The 25,309-nt window shown below is 40.7% G+C and overlaps 1 protein-coding gene across 2 annotated transcripts in view; it reads right to left on the reverse strand.

Annotated features, from left to right (window-relative positions):
* The window catches only part of MAP3K19 (mitogen-activated protein kinase kinase kinase 19), a 98,861-nt gene that overhangs the window by 17,087 nt on the left and 56,465 nt on the right, over nucleotides 1–25,309 (reverse strand). For both annotated transcript variants that reach the window (XM_029605369.1, XM_029605370.1), the window contains exons 7-11: nucleotides 21,826–21,922; nucleotides 18,508–18,592; nucleotides 18,014–18,252; nucleotides 5,380–5,423; nucleotides 1,146–3,626 (exon numbers count right to left, since the gene is read on the reverse strand). In XM_029605369.1, the coding sequence (XP_029461229.1) occupies nucleotides 1,146–3,626; nucleotides 5,380–5,423; nucleotides 18,014–18,252; nucleotides 18,508–18,592; nucleotides 21,826–21,922 (2,946 nt within the window). The remainder of the gene's footprint in view (nucleotides 1–1,145; nucleotides 3,627–5,379; nucleotides 5,424–18,013; nucleotides 18,253–18,507; nucleotides 18,593–21,825; nucleotides 21,923–25,309) is intronic.

The following is a 25,309-nucleotide window of genomic DNA, read 5'->3' on the forward strand; positions in this document are numbered from 1 at the left end:
TATTAGTATCATCGCTATACTAAGTAGGAGGAACTACAGAAAGCAGAATCATCATGAGCTCAACACAAAATGAAATCCTGCTTTCTGTGTTCCTCACAGCAAGCAGCATCCCCAATGTCTGGCCTAACTAGAACCCCTGTCGGCAGTAAGTGAAGAAGTGAATAAATTAATATTAAGCGTCGGGCACTCCTTTACTTACTGGCAATTGTCCCATTCACTGTCACAAGTCAGTGAAAGGACCAGTCCCCTTTCAGAAGGCTGTCCTGATAGGAGATTGGTCCTTTCACAGACAAGTGTTAGTGAAAGGGTCCTATCGGGAACAGTACTGCCAGGGGGGTGGGGAGGGAGCTGTGGTCAGGCTATGGTGGGCACACAACCACGTCTCCTGGGCTCCCACCCGGTGCAGAGCATTAGGGATGCACAAATTACCCATTGTGTGTCCCTTTTAGTTGCTGTGCACTTACACGCATGAGTCTGCCTGGGAAAATTCCCGGTGTGTGTTGGTACACATGTAGGAAATAACACAATGCTTCCAGGCAAATATAACTTTCTGTATGTACGTTTACACACATACTTTTGAAAATATAAATTATGTGCGTAAATGCTTTCCACCCCTTGAAATACCTACCATGAGCGCAAGATTAGTACAGATCTATAAGATCTGTCAGTTTAGCACTTACTTGTAAATGCGCTTTCTCAGTAGCCGGACCAAGGTTATGGAATTCCCTCCCAGACAATATCCGTTTAACAGCAAATCGCAGAGAATTAAAAAAAAACTATTAAAAATTCACCTCTTCACATGTGCCTATAATTTAAAATAAGATTTATGCTTTACGAACTATAATCTTGCTAGCACCACTCAGTAATGTAATGTATTTGTATTTTAATGATGTATTGTAACAATATTATGTATGTTTTTACTTTGTAAACCGCCTAGACGGATAGACCCCTACCCCATTGTGCGGTATATAAAAACTTTTAAATAAATAAATGTAAAACTGTTTTGTGTGTACTTCTCCCTGAACAAACCCCTTAGTTGATTTTCAGAAGGCAATTTACACAAACTATGGTTTATGCCTGTAAATCCTTTTGAAAATGTACCACCCAAAAGACTAGTGTCCTTTAATTATCCTCAATTTATTTACCTGCATTTCTTCTCTGTCACCTCCAAGCATCATGCTTCTTTCTTCTATACTAAAGACGTTCAGGTTTTCTATACTTCTGTTCTCAGTAAGTGTTTTGTAAGACTTAGCATCATCTTTATCAAGGGATAAAAGTTTTGCTGCTAGGCAGCACAGCAATTCATCAGTCAGTTCTTCATTACTTTCACAGTCAAGAATTTTCTGATAGGTCTCTGAAACTGAGGCCTCAGATCCTAAAGCCTCTGCATTAGTTTTACCCTGAATTGACAAATGTGCTGAATTATTTTCACACAAGTAGGAAATAATTTCATTTTGGTTTGTTCGAGAAATGTTCATTCTTTCTTCCTTCCCTCTAAAAGACAGTGCAATTGCATCTTCATGTTTGTTTGGAAAACTGTCAAGCTGTATAGGTTTATCAAAACTGTGATCAAATTTCAGCTCTGTGAAACTCATATCAACCCCTTCTTGGACTATGGCTTTCTTGTAACTTTCTTGGCTTGCCACCTCTAAATAATTTCCAGACGTGATGAAATTTATAGACTTCTGATCAACCAATTCTGGTAAGCCGCGATACGTGTCACAGTCAACTGCATTGTTATTGCGTTCTCTATATCTATTGTGGGAAGCCTGTTCCAAAGTGGATTCTTCAATGACCGACAGACTTGAATTGAGATGTAATTCCCTATTCCTACTGGCAATTGAAGCCTCTGACAATTGAAGCAGCTGAGCTTCTTCATCAGAACACACCGATTCACTTCTTGATGCCTTTATTTGCCAGTCTAGACCTGAGATGATTACAACATTATCTAGCTCATTGTCACTATCTATTATCAGTGGATGTTTTTCTTTGGGAATTGATTTTTTATGCTTTTGTCTTATGCCATGAGAATGCACTTTATTTTTAGAATGTGTTCTGTTCTGGGTATTCCTAATTCTGCTGTTCTCAGTTGTAGTGGTAGATCTGCAGCACTTGTTTGAAAGGCATCTCCTAGGCGGGGCAGAAAAGGCATCCCTGCAGTATTCATTGTCATGTTTCAAAGGCTCACGAATGTTAGAATACATTGGGGTGCCGAACATTTCATAAATTCCTGGGCCTTGGTCATGTGACTGTATTTCCATAAACATGTCACTGTACTTCAGATCCATGAAATCAGAGGTTGACTGTGGCCGAGGTGCAGGGTTACTTATGTTCATTAAACTTTTGCAGAGGCAGGGAAAACCTTGTTTTCTAGATTTCTGAGGGCTTTTAACCACGCGGCTTGATGTTACCTGTGGTCCTTTTTTTTGACATTTTGATGATAGTCCTGCATGATTCATATTAATCTTCTTGTTATTTATCTGAGGTATCATGTTGTGTTTTATACAAATCTCCTCAGGCATAATATAATCTTCAGGTGTCCGACCATTCATCTTAGCCTTTGCTGGAGCTGATTTATTTCTATATTTTTTAATTCTCTTATTTCTGTCATTTTCCTTTTGAGCAAATATATTGAAACTATGACTGACATTATAAGGTATGCTATTAATTATACCTTTTCTTTTAACCAGCCTTTGCTTGGCACATGGGACATGCGAGTCCCTCAGTGGGTCGTAGTCCAATAGTGTAATGTGCAGTACTGGCACCGACTCATTAACTTCCATCTCAGTTACCACTGACATTGACATTTGGTCGTTTATTGCAGGTGCCTCCATGGAGCATGCACCATCTGCCAACTGCTTATCTGGAGAAAAGTGAACTATTGTACTAGGATACGTTTGAGCTACTGAACGACTTTGTAATGTAGCATGATTTATTTCTGAGGCTTCAGCTTGGCATATTTCAGCTCCATTTCTTATCTCTTGGTTTTCAGCTATAGAATGTATCAATTCAGAGGTTTTTTCAGATTCAGAAACACAGTTCGGTATCTTCTCAGAAGATATAACCTTTCCCACTTCTGTGGTAATGGCACATGGCACTGCTAAATCTTGTTCACAACTGCCAAATTTCAAACTATCTGTATTTCTCGACACAGGTTTTGTTTCATCTTCATCCTTGGTTTCTTTTATCCTACTTGAGTTGAGGTGAACCATGCTGCTGCTCATCTTAGCAGAATTGTCAAAGGTAGCCAAAAGTTGGTGTCCTTTAGTATTGGAATATTCCGTGCAGATATCTAATTCATCTTCACTAAAATATAGCATCCCTTCATTTTCATATTGCTGTTTCATGCCTCCAGAAGATCTGCCAGACTCACTCATATTTAAGGAGGGACTGCAAGACAACGCAGTACTCTCAGAAATTCCATGGGCACACATTTCATAGGACTTTTTCTTGTTATACTTTGATAGTTCAGGAAGCAGAGACTTAAGAACTGGTTTTATAGGCAAATGTACAGATTGAATAGTACTTGAATGGTTGCTGTCAATTTTCTTAATGAACTTGTTATCTTCCAACGGAGTAAGTCGCACGATTCTTCCAGGCTGAAATTTCACTGGTGGTAGAGGATACTAGAACATACAAAGAACAGCAATATCTATTTATAGATTGCTGCAAAAAGCAGAAACTGGAAACAGAACAACTACATTTCTTGAAATAATATCCAGCAATTAGCATTCTCAGAGATCAGAAAACGAATAGGCAAACATAAAGAAACTTTTCAGAAACAAGAATAGACAGATGTATTCCATAGAATACGCAAAATTTCCAAAGACATTGACCATTAACTTCCAAAAAGAGTTTGTGTGCATCCATGTCTTTTTTCAAGCTTACATGAATAACTCTCAAAGGAGCACTATTTATTGAACTGACCTGGAGTACAAAGACCAAAACTAGTGCTATGCATCTCCAGGTTAATGCTTGACATTTGGTCAATTTGTTTAAAATGCTAGAAATCAGCAAGAATCACCGCATATTAAAATTAACTAAGTTATGATACATACATAAACTTTACCAAAAGTCAGGTATACTTTTTTTAATTTTCTATATTATTTAATATTAGAAAAAAAAGCTCAAAATCCTGATGTCTCCATGCATTCATTCCACTGCCCCTTCCCCTCCTTGTCGCCTTCCCTAGGTTTTTCTATCACTTCTCCCCAGTCATCTTGCTCTCCAGTTCCAATGCCTCCTATCCAGTTCTTCCAATTCCCTTCTCAATGGTTCTCTGGACTCTGCTGCTTCCTCCCCTCCACGTCTGGGCCTCTGCGTTTCTGCCACATGATTGCTGTTCCCCTCTTGCCAGCACAATTATATCGCTGCCTTAATCAGTCTCCTCCTACCATTGCTCTTGCTACAGTTCCTCAAATGGTAGGGAGCTTTGGGTCAGCCAACGCTATTTTGGATGACTGCAACAATGGAGCAGGAGCAACAACTGGGGATCGCTCCTGCTCCTTAACCACCCGGGGGCTTCTAATACTAAAAGGGGGTCCAGAAGGGAAGGAGTGGAGGGCTGTCAGCAGGTAGAGAGTATTTTTTTTTAAATTTTGGGCGAGGGAGCAGTTTTGAACCTGGGCACATGGCTTAACAATTTATACTTTGGTTGTGGAGTCTTTTGCGAAAAGGGAATTTGATGGGGGAAGGTGAATTATGGGGTTTCAGGTCACTTTAGGTTCAATTAGGAAGGGATTGGGATCACACATTCTCATGGGTGGAAACACACGGACATTGCTGCTGCTGCTGGTAACATCTGCACTTTCCTGGCTCTGGAAACGGCTCCTTACCATGGTATTCACTACACTGCAGTATGTTTAGTGAATCCCGCGGGCACTGACCTACATTAAAACCAGGCATTAATGCTGGCTTTAATGAAGTATAGTAAATAGACCTGAAAGATATTAGAACACGGACATTATAACAGTTTTCACCACTACTCCAGCAAAGACAATCATATCCTCTCCTCTAAATAGTAAGAATTAAGAAATAGGGTTTGAAGTTCTTACTTCTGCTCAACCTGGCATCTCTCATTTCAGAACACAGGCAAACATAAAAGACAAACAAGTTTAAGCACTGAAGTTGGCACTGCACAGAGACTGAGTACTTCTTCAAAATCTGTAGCCTCTGATGACGTTTAGAATTTAACAAATATTCTGCCAAGTCAGATGAATCAAAAGTTGTTATTTGCAAATATTTGTGAACAAATTAGTAAAATTTGATACGGGAGCAGGATTTTTCAGGCTAGGATGGCTATGCTGGGTTTTATTTGGTTTTAGAATAAATAAATATTTTGCTGTCAGTAAATCCCAGTTAATTCAAGTGATATCTTACCTCCATCGATCTTTTGTTTTGTTTTGTGTCAGCTGCTTTTAGCCCTTTAAAAAAAAAGTAAACATATTATTTCTTGTTTTCTCTTTGTTACAATAAATTGTAGCTTGCTTATAAGAATATTAATTTGTGTGAGAAAGCTGTACAGAAACAAAGGGCAAGCAACTTCATCAGCATACAGTGCATCATTACTGTAATGAAATAGTTCTTAATCCAATTAAAAAATGTATTCTCATGAAACACCAATGCACAAAAATCAGACGTTCAAACATGCATAGCCCAGTAACATGACACAATTGAAAATACAGATGATTTTCCATTCTACAATCCCACAGTTATTTTTCTCTTTAACTATTGTGCAGTGCTGTTACTTCAGAACTGACAGAAATTATTTCATACAGAATTAGTAAACACAGTAAATTGAACATAAGAAATTGCCATGCTGGGTCAGACCAAGGGTCCATCAAGCCCAGTATCCTGATTCCAACAGAGGCCCCAAGAACCTGGCAATTACCCAAACACTAAGAAGATCCCATGCTACTGATGCAATTAATAGCAGTGGCTATTCCCTAAGTAAACTTGATTAATAGCAGTTAATGGACTTCTCCTCCAAGAACTTATCCAAACCTTTTTTGAACCCAGCTACACTAACTGCACTAACCACATCCTCTGGCAACAAATTCCAGAGCTTTATTGTGCATTGAGTGAAAAATAATTTTCTCCGATTAGTCTTAAATGTGCTACTTGCTAACTTCATGGAATGCCCCCTAGTTCTTCTATTATTCGAAAGTGTAAATAACCGAGTCACATCTACTCGTTCAAGACCTCTCATGATCTTAAAGACCTTAAATTGTTTAGATTTACTTTGACCCATACATTTTTCATCTATGCAGAAGACCCTCACATAATTGTTTTGTGCCCCCATTCACAATTACAGGCTGCCCAGTGACATTTTGTGTAGATTAGGCTTAGTTCACATTTTAATGGATTATGTAAGACTAAAGCACAAACTACTGTTGTTAAATTTACTTCTAATATCTGCATTTTGAATGTATACATACTTCCTAGCTACATATACTAGTCTGTACACTGGTGTGGATTTACACATAGGCCTACTCGGTATATGCCTAGGGCAGCAAAAAGTAGGGTGGCAGTAAATGTTCTCTGCTTTGCAGACTGGCAATCCTATCCCAGAACTCTAAAAGCGCCCCTCCCACTACCACTGCTACCGCCATTTCCTCTTCCATCTAGACCTCTGCACCAGTGACTCCATTCTCACAGTGCTGTATGGGGGCTCCACCTACACTTATAGGCCCCTTCTCCTGCATGAAAGCCCAAGGGATGGGGACCTGTGCGTGCAGGCTTGGCCGCTGTAATACATTGTAAGGATTGTGTTGCCAGAGCAGAGAGAGGAAATGCAAGCAAGCTGCACGGACATTGAAGGTTTTCAGAGGTGGGGAGAAGTCTGAGGTTTGGTGAGGTGGAGAGAGGGGAGAAAGCAACTGTCACCGCCAACACTTAGGTGCCCAAATCCATCACTGTATGCGTACAGATTTCTGATAAATTTCTATTCAAAAGCACTCGCTGTTTGTGTATGTAGTACTCTCCTAATTTGCTCTACAGGTTCTGACACAGAAGGAAGGTCAAAGTGCTGTAGGCTGCTCTAACCTGTCATTGCATGGTAAGGCTGCAACATGTTGCAGGAGACTTGATTTTATGAACCAATAAGAAAGAGGAGAGTCTTTTGAAAGTGGCCTGCCGGGTTTTTTGGGGTTTTTTAAAGAGAAAATCAGTTGGTAGACAAAGAGAAATAGCAGATGCTCATCTGGGACCCTCTGCAGGTTTGTTTCTGAGAATTTCCTGCTTGCTGGAGCAGTTTACAACAAGCAAGCCTTGTGCAGAAGAAATTTGCTGGTCACTGCAGGTATCTGCACAGTGAAATTACCTGCTGGTCTGGGCAGTCTAAATAAGAGAACCATGTGATGCAGCTGAAGAAAGAAATCACTGATATCTTGGAGCTGGCTGGAGGCTGTTTTCGCTGCACCTCCTGCTTGGTGGAGACCAGAGAACCATTCAGCAGCTTTGTGAGTATTAATAAGCAATAGTGGATCAGGGCTCTATGTGAATATCCTAACTGCTATTTTATTTTACTGGGACATCTCTCATTACTTAAAAGATAGTTAAATATCTGCATCAACCTCAAAAAACAGGGTCATTCATCAAACTGCGCTGGGGGCCTTATGGCGCAAAGAGGGGGTCTAACGCGCAATAAACGGGCAATTTTTATCACATCACGTTTGCAAAAGCTAGAAATTATGGAATTGAGGGTTCTTACCCAACTTCATGGAAAATTAACGCACACTAACATAGGATTTAACGTTCGATGCACTACATGGTTTTTTTGGACTGTAGAGGGGAAAAAACAGTTTATATCGCACCGTAGTGGCCATTATCGTGGCTAATATCATGAGCGATAAAATGAGGGCTTTTCTGAGACACACACCATTGCTGGACCAAAAAAAAAACCCCTTTTCTTACCTGCCCTGTCTTCCTAAATCTTTGATGTTAGGGGGAAGTATACGAGTAGTGGGATACTGGCTGGTTCACTGGCCCACTTATGCGATGGAAGCGGGATTTGCACTTACGGGCTCGGCATTTCAAATAGGGGGCACGTATAAGCGCTTTCAGCCTATGTTATACCGTGCACGCATATTCATGCCTATGTTATAATGGTCGCGGCCACTGGATTGCATATGTGCGTATATGTGCGCACGGTATAGCATAGGCTGAAAGCGCATGCTATTTGAAATGGACGTGCACATGTGCGCATAAGTATATATGCACACAACTATTGACCTCCCCCCAAACACCTATGCCCCCTCCCCATCCCTTTTTCTATATTTTTCACATGTGCGCATAGCGGGAGATGTGCACGTACTCCCTCAGCACATGCCGGCCTGGGTTTTGTGCGTGTCTCCCAATTTGGATGCACAATGCGCTAAGGCATTGCACACTGTGATACTTTGTCCTGCAACTCAAGATTTTATCGGGGATTTTGAAATTTACCTACGCAATGAGGTATTTAAGAAACTTATCCTAACCATGCCCCTTTTTTACTGCAGCTGCTAATATGCTAATATTTTCCCAGAATTTACAGCAATTTGATGAATCTAGGCCCCAAGGTAGTTATGAACTGCTTAAACATCTGCTTTTGAATTCCTGAGCCCATTAGTCCCTGGGTGCAGAGAGTATTTGTTTGTTCATCCCAGTTGCATTGGTCCTGTGGTTCATTTTTATCTGCCCTTCTGACAATCAAAGGCACCTCTCATAGCTGCAGCTCCACTGGGTCAAGAAACACTGAGCACTGCAGTACAGTTCTGGGGAGGGAAAGAGGGATTTGCTTATGTGTGACTAATACTGGGCCCAGTAAATGATAGCAATATACCCTCGAGGGCTAAAATGAGCTCACCAATAATTTAAAGTACCAGTAATACATAAAAGCAATATTAATGGATGAGCATTCTACGGAAAAGGGAGTGTGATATAACCATTGTGTTGCTTATTAATGTGAGCTTTTATGAAGCTAGTACCATTTGAATGATTGATCTTGGCTTTTTTTTTATGCATAGTTTGATACAGCCCTGCTACCCGTAATAATAAACCCAGTGTTTTATTTCAGCGAGTGTTTGTAGGCTTACAGGGACAGTTCCCCTCAGAAGTGTATTTGCAGAGGGGGAATCCAGTTCTACTCAAACCACATCACTGGATGGGGCTGCACACGTAGATAATTCACAACCACTTCTAATCATACAGTACCAATACCAGGCCAACAAGCAGAAAAGGCTGTACCAGTATGCTCAGGGTTGTATAGAGGGAATGTAATAGTCTTTCCCCAGGTCTTTCTTGGCAAGGGCAGCAATGATCCTTCCCACTCCACCCTCCCAGCCAAGCTCTCTGCCCCTCAGCCCCTTCCTACCACTGCATCCGCGGCACTCTCAAAGCTCCGTAGGCAGCCTTTTGTTCTTGGGGCATGGGGGCTCTGTTTTCTCTTCCGCAAGACCATTGGGTAGAAGCTCCATATTCTACAGGTGCCATGGGACTCTCTCCCATCCCAAGTGGCCCAATTTGACCTCCATGCAAGCTGTTGTCTCCTGCCAGGCTGCACAGGCAGATCCTGTGTACCAGGTGCAGCAGCTTCTATGTGTTCTCACTCGGCACTGCACTCTCGTCCAGCCGTCCCTCCGGGCCCACCATAAGGATTGTGAGACACGGCTACTGCGTCTTCTCTCCCTCACCACAGACCTCCCGTGCAGTTGAGTCTCCTGGGCCGGCCAAACACATTTCACTGAGCTTTTGCTCCAGGGTTGTGGCTGCTGTCTAGTTTCTCCCCATCTCACTGCCCCAACACAGCAGACCTCAGAGCACTGCAAGAGAAAGGTCACAGATGGATGGAAGTACAGGACCAGGACATAAGGTGTTTTTTTTTTTCTTTTTAAGAAAGAATTTCCAATAAGCAAATACTGGTGGTATTGCATATTTACAAAAATTCCTCCAACATCTGGGCCAAATGATGTCTGAATGCAGTTAAAAATCTGCATCTGGATTGAATGGATGGGTTGGAGGGCATTATATTTTTGAAAATGGTAAATGGGAATGCTGTAATGTGCCTAGTTCACAGTATGCTATACTTATGTGTTTCAGTTTAAATTGTCATGTATATGCATGCTTTGTTTGTACTGCTGTGTTTTTACAGTACCACAATAAAAGAGATTATGAAAAAAATAATCGAATCCTTCTGCACCTTTGCTGAACTCTCTGCACTTCATTTTTTTAAATTTCTGGCTCAAGCACTACCCAATGCACAGCACAAGCTAGGAAAGGGAGATTTCTCTTATCTCCTTGGTCTCTCCTTTGGTACTTTCATGCCACCAGCAATCTGTGCATTTCTTGTTCCTTTGCTTTAGCCTTTGGGATTAGTTTGGTAAACATAGTCTTCTTCAAGTCAGCAAGATATGCAGTAAGTCTAATCTTGCGACAATCTTTGGTGACATCCTGAAGCAGATACTTCGAAGAGTCAATCAAATTCCCTTCACAAGCATTTGAAGCAGACGTGGTGGTGGTGGTGGTGGTTCATGATGGGCATCTTCTATCTGCACGTGGGGCAAAACTTAAAGCTGTGGCCTTCTCTGAGAAGGTGTGAAAAATAGTTGACACAAAATCAACAGAAGAAATTTTTACTTAGAAAAGACCATCTGAGGAAGAAACTCTCCCGCTAGCATGTCACAGGATGCCTCGGCCTAAAAAGTAGGCTCACGCATAGGACTGTCAAAAAGACAATAACTTTAAGTTGCTATAAAAACATGACTAAAGAAAACTATGAGGAGAAAATAATTTCTAGATGTAAAAAGCCAGAAAAGCAGGAAAACTTCTGTATAAGGCCGAAGATTAGCTGGGAGGCCACTGAGAAACCATCCATTCTGCCACTGGGAAAAAATGAATTGAGATGCAAGAAATGGCCATGGCAGCACAGGAACTATTACAAATTCCCTAAAGAGTTTTCAAATTTCCTAGAAAGCTTTATACAGAGTGCAATTGGTGTTGAGCAACAACATCACCTAATCATGTGACTGACAATACACCCTGTCTTCACAGAAGTGTGGCAATGCTCTTGTCAAAGTAAATTTTCACAGGCTTAATCAGGAACTCCACAGGTAAAAACCGGGTTTACATGGGTAAAATGGTTGAACCCACCTAACCAGATTTTCAGCCTGCTAAAAGCATGTGCATAGTTTCATAGTGCATATACTTTTAGCTGCAGTAAACAGAGATATTCTTGAGGGTATAAGTTGGTTGGAAAGAAAATTATGTACGTACATTAAAGTTAAAAAAAAAGAATAAAAATGTAAGCACATAGCAGAAATGCATACCTGACACCATCATACATTTAGCCGCATAACACGCCAACATATAAACACTAATAGGTGAATTTTCAAAGGAATTACACATGCAAATGTAGCATATTATTGTAACATTTTCCAATAGCTATTCACACACAAAGGGCCAGATCTTAAAATATACGCGTGGGCGTAGATTTGTTTGCGCAACTCGGCGCGAACAAATCTACACCCAATTTTATAACATGGGTGCGCTGCCGCGCGCATGTTATAAAATCCGGGCTCGGCGCGCTCAAGGGGGTGCACGTGTGCACCTTGCGCGCACCGAGCCTGAGGGGAGCCCCAATGGCTTTCCGTGGTCCCTCCAAGGCCGCTCCAAAATCGGAGCGGCCTCGGAGGGAACTTTTTTTTCGGCCACCCCCCCCCCCCCCCCCACCTTCCCCTCCCTTCCCCTATCGAACCCACCCCCCAGCCCTAACTAAATCGTCCTCCCTACCTTTATTTCAAAAGTTACGCCTGCTGGCTCGCCATCCCCCAGCACAGGCCGCTGTGCCGGGGGATTCAGCCCCACCCCGAACCATTGCCACGCCCCTGGGCCCGCCCCGACCACTGCCACGCCCACTGACCCGCCCCCTTTTCGAAGCCCCGGGATATACGCGCGTCTCGGTGCTTACGCGCTCCGCCAAGCTTATGCAAAATAGACTCGGCACGCGCAGGGGCAGATTTTCTCAGGTTACGCTCGTAGTCTTTGAAAATCTGCTCCAAAGTGCACTTACGTGGGGAAATCCAATGGACAATTCATTGGCACATATTGTAGCAATTTTCAAAAGCCCACTTACACAGGTAAAGTGCATTTACACTTGTAAAACCCTGTTTTAAGCATGCAAATGCTTTTGAAAATCAGGCCCAATGTACACTAGCACTTTATATTTGAATACTAGCTGGATTTGTGCAGGCCAAACATTAGGCACCATAGAGTGACAGGCACCTACAGAAAATTTACCTCATAACAAACTTAGGGTAAAAAAAACAATAGTTTTAGGTAACTTTTTTTTTTTATAAGTCAACAAATAAAGAGATCTTTGATGAAACTGCGAAAAGTTTTAAGTTTCCTGTATGCTCATTTTCGAGTGCCTTGGGTAAAGTAATTGTGATAAACTGATAACGTGCAGTGTGGTCAACATAGTCTCAACAATTCATTAAGGGCTGTATTTTCAAACAACTCATGCTGGTGCAAAGTACACGGCCACTTTTAGCACTCGCACTTTACTTGAATTTTCAAAGAGAAACCTCCCTCTTTGAAAACTATGCTTATTTTCCTTATTGCATGCACCAAAAGCAGCCATGCCAGCTTTTTTCCGTGAGCTAACCTTTGGCTGGGAAAAGGCATACAGATTTTTTGAAAATATCAAGCACACACACCATTTTTACCTCCCTAATGTAAACACTCCCTCGGGAATGCCTCCTTTTAACCCAGCTTAGAGTACTTGTGCTATGGAAGTGCCACGTGCATTTTCAGCCGGGCTCAGGGTTGGCAATCTTCAAACAGCCCTTTCACCCCGGATAAGTCAGTTTTTATCTTGATAAAAAGGGGCTTTTGAAAATTGCACCCTCAGACATTTTTCTGAACCATTCATTTTCCCATAGAGAAGCAAATATCTATTACAAAATGTGAAGAGAAAATTTGAATAGATGAAAAGGAGGATAAAATGCTGTTGGTGTTGAACATTTGCCATCAATACTTTGTTCCAACCCTTAAAAACCAACCTCCTCTTCAAACGCTGATTACGAGGTATTTTATGGTGTAGGTATAATGGGAATACACTGGTTATATAATAAAAACTTGCATTTGTTTTAAACATCTTAATTTTACAGCTAATAAAAGAATATTAGATGGGAATAATTGTAGCAATTTTAAAATTATTTACATTCAAAGGAGGTTGGAAGAATTTGATAAACCCCACAAGCAATCAATATTATAAACTTCGTTGTATAGTAGGGCTTTGCAAACCTGTCCTAGCGACCCCACATCCAATCATGGTTTTTTTTTTTGTTATCCACAAAGAATATGTTTGAGATGAAATTGCATATACCGGGTCTCCTATGTATGTAAATTTATCTCATGCATATTCATTATGGATATCCTGAAAATCTGACTGCAATAGAATCATGAGGCAAGATTTGTGAAGCCTTTTGTAAAGAAATGGTCAATCAGTCTTTGGTCTTGAAATGATAGTATGCTAACCCTGAAGATATAGTGTAAAGTTTGGTCAGTTACCCTTTCAGATCCTATCTCACTTTTCAGTTCTTCACATTTTGAACAGGAGGTACAAGTGAGTTCTCCTTGGTTCAAATACTCCCTTAAAATATTTTAGCTCTAGAAGTAAGCGAATTCAAGTGACCATAATTGAGCTTTCTTTAATAGCTTGCCTTAGGTAGGGCACTACAGAAAGTTTGTGTTATGTTTGCCAGCTTACGGGATGTCCTCGCAAGCCGTACACTCACCCCCAAGCACTGCATGGCCGCTGCCATCCTTGCCCTTGCCCTGCTCTCCCTAGGTGCGCGCATGTGCCGGCCATCCAGACTTAAAGGACCAGCGTTGGGAAACAGGCTGCGGCACCCTTGGATGACTTCATAGGTTCAGCCCTTAAAAGGGCCTTTCAGACATCCAGGCCTTGCATCAGCAATGGGTCTCCTGCATTTTCTACATTGCAAGTTGCCAGCATTCCTGTTCCTTCTTCCAACCTTGCCTCACCTCGTCTTCCAGCCCAGCTTCATCTTGTCACCCGGCCCACCCTCGTCTAGCCTGTCTTCCTTGTTCCCATCCTCAGTGTCTTCTGTGTATCCACGTCTCCTTCAGCTTGCTCCTCTGGACTTGATGTCCTGCCTGGATGTGACCATGTTGGTTTGTCACCTAGAGCTGATCTCTAGCCTGGACCCGACTATTCTAGCTCACTGCCTGCCCCAATCTTCCCTCTCCTCTGACTGCTGTAAGCCTGCAGTCTGCCTTGTCTCTGGACTGTAGCTACCACCGCTGTCCTAGGGACCCAGCTAAGTCCTGCTGGCCACCAGAATCCAAGGGCCCAAGCTGCAGAGGAGATAGCTGGTAAAGATGAAGCTCCAGACTGTCCAGCTGCAGGGTTCATTTGCCTGTTACCAGCATGGGCCTTGGGGGTTCAACTGCTCCACAGCAGTAAGGGCTCACATACCTCTTGTAAGTCAAGTAAAATTTTTGATGAAACAGAATCATTAATAAAAACCCTTTGCTGTCTATAAATATATTAATGCATCATGGAGGCTGTATTTTATGATTCTATATTACCACATTTTAGGGGGGTGTATGGAAACAATTGTTGGTTCTGATTTTCAGTTCAGTGTCCTGATTCATTTAGTTTGCATCAGAAGCTCATTTGTTTCATTTATTTCCATTGAAATCAATGAGGGATTCATTGCATCCTACTTTTTACTCTAACTTTGGGATTTTTCACCCAAGTTCAATGAAACTTGCTGGCAAGCAGCAGAGCAACAGTGCCCTGAAAGACCAAGAGTAGCATGAACATTCCAGGGTAGCAAGAGAGGGGCAAAGGACACTGAGTGGCATGAATAGCCCAAACCACTGTGAGAAAAGCAAAGTGACACAAACAAGGATGTTGGGATTATCCTTAGGAATTAGCATTCCCAAACCTAGGACACTTACAAGTCACAACACAATTTAGGACACAATAAGAAGTCACACCAACATTTTATTAAAAAAAAAAGAAAAGAAAAGAAAAAGTCTTCATTGCTATCCTGTGAGACTGGTTAGTTCTCCCTCAACAGAAATAACTAACCCCATCTAAGATTTATATTGCCTGAATTTCTGCTGCTTCAGAAGTAATTTGCCACTTGAAGTCTGAAGCAGATCATGTCTCTGTGCTTCCAGAAGCTTCTGCAATGACTTAATTTATCAACAATTCTTGTTATGATGTTGCTAGTTTAAATTCCCATGCTGGGAGTCATCATGGGCAGAGCTTAGCGCATCATCATAAGTATCTGGCTCATGAGTAGCTGACTTTTGATTGCTGGGAGCAACTTCATAGATACTTAATTGATTGGCTTCTTATGGCCAGGCCATCAGGATATCATTTGTTCTTTTGACTCTGGGGCAGGCCCAGCTATGTCAAAGTACATTATCAAGCTTTAATTGGCTCAAATTAGTGTCAGACCTTATTTGTTCATCATGACCTATTCAGGAAAAGGTCAACAGTACTTTTCATCTGTATTTAGTTGGTCAGATGTTTTCCTGTAATGTGCTGAGCTCTGTCTGGTCTCAGATTCTGCTGATAACTCATATCCTGCTTTTTTCTTTTGCCAATAATATTTAAAGCAACTAAATTCAGATCTATCTCGCTACTCATGTATTCTCCCTCCACTCACTGTTACGATTCCTCTCGTAGCTGTGCCACAAGAGGCCTCTCACCTTTTCCCTGGAGGCAGCACTGAAGCCGGGGCCTTGCATTGGAGTTACTTGCCTGATCTTTTTCCAAATGTTTATTAAGCAGAGACGTGTTCAAAAATCGCCCGACTCAGGCCGAGTTTCGCGGTTCAAAAACCGCTGCCTCAGGGGCTTCAACACTCCACAGTTATGAAAAAATCTCAGTAGTGTATTTCTCATCCGATGTACAGTCAATTACTGTCAGCAATGCTTCTGCAAACAGCACTTCACTCCCGGTCTCTGTACATCGGATGAGAAATACACTACTGAGATTTTTTCATAATTGTGGAGTGTTGAAGCCCCTGAGGCAGCGGTTTTTGAACCGCGAAACTTGGCCTGAGTCGGGCGATTTTTGAACACGTCTCTGCTTAATAAACATTTGGAAAAAGATCAGGCATCTATTGTTTGTGTTTACCTTACGGCTATCATAGATCGCCTACCTCTTTGTTTTCTTGGAGTTGCTTGCTCCTGGATGTCTCGCTTTCCAGGGCTCCGTCAGGCCTTCATTCTTCGTTGGAGCTCCATGTCTCATCTTAATATGTTTCCATGTTCCTGTTGTCCGATGTCCTTGGTTCCTGATGTTGCTTCCTGATGCCTTGTCTTCACCTCTGCTTCCAGAACCCCTGGTTCCTCGATGTCACCCTTTCCTGCGTGCTCATGGTACATTGTCTGTCTTCTCATCCGCAGCTCAAGTCTCCAGAGGGTCATCCTTGCCCGAAGCCAAGTCCCATCTTGGTCCTGTTTCCTGTTTGAAGCCAAGTTCCATCTTGGTCCTCTGTCCTGACTCTCATTCCAGCCCTTGGATGTTCTTGGGGCTGCTCTGTCCATGCCTAAGACTCTGACTGAACTTGTGCCATTCCAGCGTGGTCTGCGACCAGCCTAGGATGGGCTGTGTAGAGCGCGCCTTGGTACAGGCTTCTACTGAATCTTCGCCATGTTCCAGCTTCATCTATTCCACACCACGTCTAGAGCCTGCTTCGCATTCTAGTGTGGTCCATGACTAGCCCATTGGGTCTGCCCGTTTACGGTGGGCTGTGTAGGCTGCGCTGCATGGCAGCCTCAATCCAGTACTTGACTTTGTTCCTGAACCTTGATCCTGAGTCTTTGAAGTTCCTTGTCTACGTCCAGAGGCTTCCAAGTTCCTTGTCTATGTCTAGAGTCTTTATATTCCAGAACCTTCGTCTGCCCTCATCCGTAGTCTGGCCTGCTGCTTCTTGTCATTCCTTGTGGCAGGTCCGAAAGGGCTGGGAACGGTTGGAGGACTGTTCATTAACCAACACTATCTGTTGGATCCAGAAGCATGCAGGTCTGCAGAGGGTCAGATCGTCCGTCTCCACCCATGCTGGGACACGCCTCGCCTACCCTCGGTGCTGCCTTGGAGTTTCCTGGGGTCGTGCCGAGGCCCAAGGACACACTATCCCCACAAGATAGGATCGCTCTGCTAACGCTCCCCTTCTGTAACACCCACCAAGCATTTCTAGGGTTTCAAGTCACTTCCAAGGCAGGATATAACTGTCACTAGCTAGAAAGAACAGAAAAAAAATGTATTTTGTTTTAAATCCTATGGCTAAACTGACTGCTGAACATTAACAATGGCAAGAATACCCAATGCAACAAAAAAGGGGCAAAGGGCACCAACAGTGCCATCAGCACTCAAAGGCACAGAATGAATGGTACAGCAGCAAATACAGTGGCATGAAAACCTCAAGCCATAGAATGCACACACAAGAATTAGTACACCACATTTTCATACTAACTCTTTTACAGAGAGAAAGCAGGAAGCCGCTTCTAAGTAACACTTTGCTTTCTCCTGTAAATGAGATCTAATATTTTTATTCATTCTATTTTCAAGCAAGGAGCTTGAAAATCTGTTTTTCCTCTCTGAGATCCAATAGAGGAATGACTGAACAAAATGGTCGATGGCTGCTCGATGTGCTTTCAGTTTCACTTTTACTTTTAAAAAAATGATGAAGCCAATCTATGCAACTGCCATCTGGGATAGGCTGATTGAAAACATGATTGGTCTTGCATTGCATTGCTTGCTTCCTCAGACTTTAATGGAATTGAAACAAAGAGCCAAAAAGGACTGTGAGTTTTATGACTACACCCATTTGATTTAGATGACTTGAACCAAACCTAAAATTGCCTCATTTAGATCAGTTTTCACATTCAATCATCCGAATGCACATACCTACCTTCATTTACATCAATTTCTTATAAATATTTGCAATATACTATATAATAGATTAGAAGATGAAATTATGTTTACTTTGTTGAATGTGTTCTTTAATGTTCTGGAGCACATCTAATCCCATAACAGATTCTGAGATGCTGGGCTCAGAGTGATGTCCATTTACAAGATAACCAACACCAAAATTATGAAGGAGTTTGCTACTATCATCTCTCTTCAGACAGAAAGGTAATGAAGCCTTTCTTCCCATCTTGATTTCTGAGATGGTCATTTCACTTGGAGAAGATGCCCATAGCCTTGGAAGTGAAGTTACTTGACTAAACAAGAAAAACAAACACAAAAATATACATATGTATATGGGTCTACAAATAAACAGCCAGAAAAAAAAAAAAGCAAATGCTGACCTCTTCCTTTTACTGGACACTAGTAAACATAGATTGAAAACAGTAGTAAACATCTACTTATATCTATACATTACTATAATATGTATTGAAACATTATAGTTACACTGTGCCTCAATTATGAAGAATACTACAATAGAACTTAAAACGCTCAAAAAAATTGTTACTTACACATTGGATTCTAGTTCTTTGTAAGCCTGGCTCATCTCTAGTAGAGTCTTATTTGCATTTTGAAATTCAACAAGAATTCTATAACCTGTAGTGATATACAGTGAACATGATGTACTGTAAGCTATAGACTGCCATATAAGCATTACTGTGAACTTTTTAAATAAACCAGACATGACTAATTCTATATTTTGGTTGCATTTATCTGGTTGATCAAACATCTTTTCCCCAGCAGAGTATAAATCTAGACTGAACTTAAGCACCTGCATCTTATCAGTTTTTCTTTTTGGATACTACATCTTCATTTTCACATATAGAACTTTAGTGGGCTAGTCTGAAGGACAATATCATATTCTACTAAATATAGGGGGTAACATAAAGAAAGGAAAATGATTATTTTAACATAACTGCTCAGTCAAAAGCTTCTAAAGATATTGAGTAGTGTAGGAGAAAAGCCCAGAAAACATTCTGATTGTATGTATATGGCTAACAAAATGAGTCTCTGCTGCAAAGCTGCATGGGAGCTGGCATCTTTGCACAAGAAAAAAAACTGCTTTATACACAGAACAATGAAGGCTGTGTACCTGCAAAACCAGAGCAGGCTAGGCGCGTATGTGGCGGGAATTTACAGCTTTGCTTCCCAAACCTACCTATCAGTGTTTGTGAATTTATCAGAGAGATGTTTGCTTCAAAAGCCTGGTCAGTGTCATTTTGGCCTAAGAATGACCCACTGTTTTGGAAAAAAAAAAAAACTGGCAGTGTTGAATCAATCGGATTGTCCATCTGAAAGCTAATTGCTCTGCAGAAATGAACTAAGAAATACAGATGAATCTCTATATAAAAAAAAAAAAAAAAGACAAAGGACTAATTTTGCTTTCAGCCACATGTAACATCTTCAAGGACCCTCACATCTCCTCTGCACTCCTAACCTAGAGGTAGGATTTGGCAGTCCATCTCGCTGAGCTGTAAGAATCCCCCTCCCCCAAGAGCTAGGCTAACACCAAATGCAGAGCTGGCTAATCCAGCTACTTTAACAGCCATGACGAAGTACAGCAGACAGATCTCCCTTTACAGTAGCCCAGATGAGTCAAAGACCTTGTAAGGTGGACATTTATGTTTTTATGGGTACTCAGAATACTTCATTGATAATTTCTACGTGCAAGCTACAGCTGATTTGATATGCTAGTGCCTCATTTATTTTATAACAACAAAATATGTTCTGATTGTAAAACTTTCTGAATCCATGATCCCTATAACATCTGACAAGTAATAAGTTACAGCAGTAAGATCATTGTGTTAGTCCTAAAGTAATCCCTAATAAAATATCTATTATCTAAGGCAAACAGTAGAGTAGTATTTTCTGATAAGCTCAGATCGGTCATAAAGGTACAGTTATACAAGTTATTATTTGCAACTGCCTTATAGTAGCCAGAAGGAACATGTCCTGCATCGTCACTTCCATGCAGCTAACTTTAAATATAGTACTGGAACCTGCCTGTACAGCTCTTTTAAAAGGCTCCTGCAATTTAGCTTCCTTGAACATCATTAAAACATCTCTCATTCACACATTACTAATGCATTGAAATGTTCTAGAGCGTACCTAGTATATTTGTATAGGAAGTCTTAGAATCTTTTACAAAATTCAGTAGCTCAAGCTGAGAAAATTCTGCATTTATTAGATATACTAGGTTTTCCAAAACACAAAGCAATAACCCTGATAAGATCAATACACTGAGTCTCACAAACTTAGACCTAGGTTTATTGAAATGTGGTAAGTATCGCATGTGATAGCAAAAGGGGTGTGGTTTATGCAAATTACCTATGTGAAGAGCTAAGTTAGTGCAAATTGTGATGAGAGAGAGAGAGGCCATAATGTCATCTCCCTAGATAGGTATTTGTATCCTTATAGTAGGCCCACCTAGTAACTCGAGGTGAAGTTTAGGTATCAGTGTAGGGGGTTAGGGGCCCCTTTGACATTCAATGTTAGACGTACGAACAGAACAGTGGTCTCTTGTGAACATTTTATGACCCTCTGAGTGAGGAAACTCACTCCAAGATGAGATTGTGCAATGTTCTCTCAACCTAGCTTGATGGACTCTCTACCTGGGTAACAATGCTCTCTCTCTCTCTCTCTCTCTCTGTGTGTTAAAATCAGCATTAAGTCTGTGCAATAGCTCTTCGCAGACAGGCAAACCCCACCCCTAACTCCTCCTATTTTCCATATTTGCATCGCACCATATGATATGGTGCTATCGCATGGCTAAGCCCTTAACGCATGCGAAAAAGCCTTAGCGCATTTTGATAAATGACCCCCTTATTCACATAAATAATTTCAGTGATAAGGCTCTCTTTTCAATATTTGAAAATAACAAAAATGTTCAGCCTCCAATACTGAGATTTAACAAATTGTATACTTTAGTATGATGTATAGTAAAAGAAAGTTTATTACTCGTAAATTTATACTTATCTAAGAATCTCTATAGCAACATATTAGAAAACCTTTGTTATAAAAGGCCTGGTTTGTCTTGAAGAAAAAAGAAAAAAATGTATTGCTTCAATATAATTATTTTGAAAATACCCATAAAAGTTTTCAGACTAATTGCTTCCTTTTCTAATTTTGTGCTTTGATGACATAAAGTAGACAACTGAGATCCATTTGCTTTGAAAATTGCTTTTTAAACAAGTTGAAACCCTTATAGTGTTTTCTTTGATCTGCCCCAAAGTCGGTTCCAGTTGGCTCATGAAAAGCTGAAGTAATAAAAGATGATGAATTATATCCTACAAAAACAGGGCAGGAGGTCCTGAGAGGCACAAAATATCCCTTTACCTTCATGAAAATTCAGAATCTTTAAGGTGATAAATCATGTTTCCTATGAAACATAAAATATAACATTTCCCCCGCTGCATTACTTTAAATTTAGCAAGTGGTTATGTTCCCTTTCATATATGAGGATGAAAAAGAATAACTTCTTGCAATATACAGTAATTACATAAAATCATACAAGGCTTAAATGTTGAAGGATAAGCAAATAACGATTTTTGCAAAAAAAAATTATATCACTACAAAACATCCCTTAAAATGAATTTTTCTGTACCTACAATGAAATGAAAATGGAAGGTAGAACTTTGCTTTCTCTAGTTTACCTAAATACTGAAACGTCTTAGTTTGCGTGAATACAAAAAACAAGCTTGTACACAGAAGTACTTAATAAAGAGAAGAATACAGTCACAGCTGGGTTTTAAGTTTATTATTCACTTCCAAAAGCAATATAATATAGAGAGATTTTCACTTTTTACACTTTTTTAACTGTTTTCCTGTACCTTTTTTACTGATTTCCAGTAGTTCTTCTTTACTTTTGAAATCTTCCTCAGTAGTACTCACTGCTGAAGTTCTGACATCTTCCTCTCTGCTAAGTCCCTGAAAGTTTGTAAAACAATTTCATTGCTAAATTTCAAGAATTTTAGATTTCTTGTAAACTACATGTTCAACCTTATGTAACTCAATAATTTAAAAATATTTATTAAGTTGAATTTTCTCTTCCTTTGCAGCAAGCATAAAAGGTAAAAAGATAAAAGTTATTTGAAATTGTTCTTTTGTTGGTTACAAAGGAATGCAAATGATAGATGTTCCTTTGAAGTTCAATTGATGGGTCTTTCACCCTTCCTGGTGAAGTTTATTACTTTACCTCATCCCAGCAGGGTCTCCTTGGGCTGGAAGCTAGTGCTGTATTATTACACCAACACCAAGTGGACATAAACTGGACAGGATAAGATATTATAAATTATCATCATTTAGCTTCCATGAAACACTATTTTAATTGAAAAAGACCAATTGTAGGCTTTTGTATCAGTGCTTGGGTGAGCGATATTTGCCTGGAGCTAATGAGGATCAAGCTTTTGAATACTAATGAGCAATTTTAATTAAGAATAAAAAATGGCTCCCTTTCTTTTAGAAAGACCAAGAGATACAGGAATGTAGCCATGAGGTGAGATGTTTATCTGCAGTGTGTCTGCAGAGAAAAAAAAAAGTAAAGAACTTTCTCTTTTGCTACTTTTCCATCCTGCAGCAGGAACAAGCATAGCCTTTTGTAGTGTGGCCGTGGTGGGGTGGGATGTTTGCCCTGAATGACCTAGCGGAAATAAGGCACAAATACTGAAAGAAATTGGCAAAAGAACATATGTGAGCTTTTATTTCTACATAAGAACTAGCAGTAATATAAGTCACAGCAAACACTTCCCCCAAAATTATAGGCAATGAAATCAGCAATATAACAGCAAAGCATGCCAATATCTTAGCCTAGCAAATAACTGAATATATGAAGCAATACCATATAAGAGAATGGTCTAAATGAATATTTTCAGTAGGCTCTTCCCTGAGTGATGGCTCCCCCGTCTCACCCTCAGCAATGTTACAAAGAAGGGTCTCGGTGGGGGAGATGACATGTCGGACACTGTGGTTGTCATAGGCAGATATCAGGTCAGTTGCTCACTCAGCACACAGAACTGCTTCCAAACCTCCCACTTATAAACACCTAATTGTGGAACTAGCACTGGGTTGCCACCCATTTTTGGGTCGACAGCCAAGACTAGGCTACAGTCCAGGACTCTCTGAGTACGTGAACATATTTTGTTTCCTTGTTCTTGCCATCATACTTTGTGGGGTCCACAAGTTATATGTTAGCTCTCAGGTGCACAAGTGCGTTTCAAATCTTACAGAAAGATACTTTTTAATCCTGAGCTGTCTGAACTTGCTATAGTTACTTCCTGTTTTAGATACTGCAAGATATTTAATGTCACTGCAGTATATTCTAAACATCTTTTCTTACTGGAATATTTCCTTTGCATTAACTTCTTATTGTAAGGGAAATATTTGTCTCTTGTTAAACATTTGAAAGAAATGCGTTTAAAGTATAAAGAATGATTCCAGAATGGTTTATGTCTTTTAAATACAAATATTATAAGCCAGTATATTTTAAGCAACAGAAAGTCTCTTCTTGCCTATCTGAAAAAAACTTCCACAAAAAAGAAAACTATTCAAAACAAAAGAAACCATGGTACAACGAAGACTTACGACACACCAAACCCTAAGAAAATATGAGAAGCAATGGAGAAAAAAAACAATCAACAGAAAACCTTGCAAAATATAAATTACAACTATCTAAATACCGAGAACTAAAAATTAAACAAAAAAAAACAATACTATGCTAATCAAATTCATGGACTAATCTACAACTCTAAACTTCTCTATGAAACAGTAAGAAACCTTATCAAAGATCCAACATCCTCCAAACAACTATGACTTCACAAAAACCTCATGCAATGATTATGCAAACTATCTTCTGCATAAAATAAATACTCTCTAGTCACAATTTTCCAATGACCATCAAGTAGATAATTCAGAAACTCACCCTACCAAACCAAAATGGTCCTTTTTCAACACAGTTTCAAAATTAGAAGTGAATCAGATAATCAATAAAATGAAACCTGCGTCCCATCCACTAGATCCTATCCCAGTTAATACCCTTAAAAAAGTAAAGACCATAATCACATCAATAATCACAACATTAATAAACCACTCTCTAACACAAGGAATAGTCCCCAAGATGGCAAAACAAGCTATTGTGACTTTGAAAAATAAAACTGGAAAATTACATGACTGGGACAACTATACACCAATCTCAAATTTACCTTTCATCTCAAAAGCTTTAGAAAAAGCAGTTTTATCTCAATTAGAAAATCACCTTGATGACAACAATATTTTATTCCCAAACCAATTTGGCTTTAGAAAAAAACATTCAACTGAAACTCATATCCCTAACAAACAACATACTAAAAGGATTTGATCATATAGGGCTGGATTTTAAAAGGGTTACGCGCATAACCCTTTTAAAACCCCCTGCGCGTGCCGAGGCTATATTGCATAGGCTTCTGGCGCGCACAAAGCTCCAGGACGCGTGTAAGTCCCGGGGCTTTCTTGGGGTGGGCGTGTCGGGAGGCGTGACGCGGATGGCGCGTCATCCGGGGGCAGTGCTGCGGGCGTGGTTTCAGCCGGGGGGCATTCTGGGGGCGTGGCCGCAGCCCCCGGACCAGAAAACGGCGCGCGACAGCCGGCCCAGTGCGCGCAAGGTTATGCCCGCTTCGAGCAGGCGTAACTTCTGCGACAGAGGTAGGGGGATTTAGATAGGGCCGGGGGGGGGGTTAGGTAGGGGAAGGTGGGGAGAGGTGGAAAGAAAGTTCCCTCTGAGGCCGCTCCGATTTCGGAGCGGCCTCAGAGGGAACGGGCAGCGCGCACGGGGCTCGGCGTGTGCAAGTTGCACAAATGTGCACCCCCTTACACGCGTCGACCCAGGATTTTATAAGATACGCGCGGCTACGCGAGTATCTTATAAAATCCAGCGTACCTTTGTTTGCGCGCGCGCTGTTTCTTAAAATGTACCCCAATGAATCATACTTACTGGTTCTACTAGATTTAAAAGCAGCATTTTACACTGTGTACCATCATCTACACTGCCAACAACTAAAAAAAATTTGAATTGACAGAAAAGTTCACAAATGGTTCTCCTCCTTCCTTAAGAATATAACTTTTCAAGTAAAATTAAACAACCAATTATCAGACATATTCACAATAGACACAGGAGCTCCACAAGGCTCAGCACTCTCGGCAACCCTATTTAACATCTACTTCCTACCTACCAACATGCACTCTCTTAGAAAATCTGAACATGAAATTTTTCATATACACTGATGATATTCAATTTTACATTCCATTCGATTAAAACTTTGAAAGAACTACAGCAACCTTAAC

This window comes from Rhinatrema bivittatum, chromosome 6, assembly GCF_901001135.1.
Source record: "Rhinatrema bivittatum chromosome 6, aRhiBiv1.1, whole genome shotgun sequence".
In the NCBI taxonomy this organism is placed as follows: Eukaryota; Metazoa; Chordata; class Amphibia; order Gymnophiona; family Rhinatrematidae; genus Rhinatrema; species Rhinatrema bivittatum.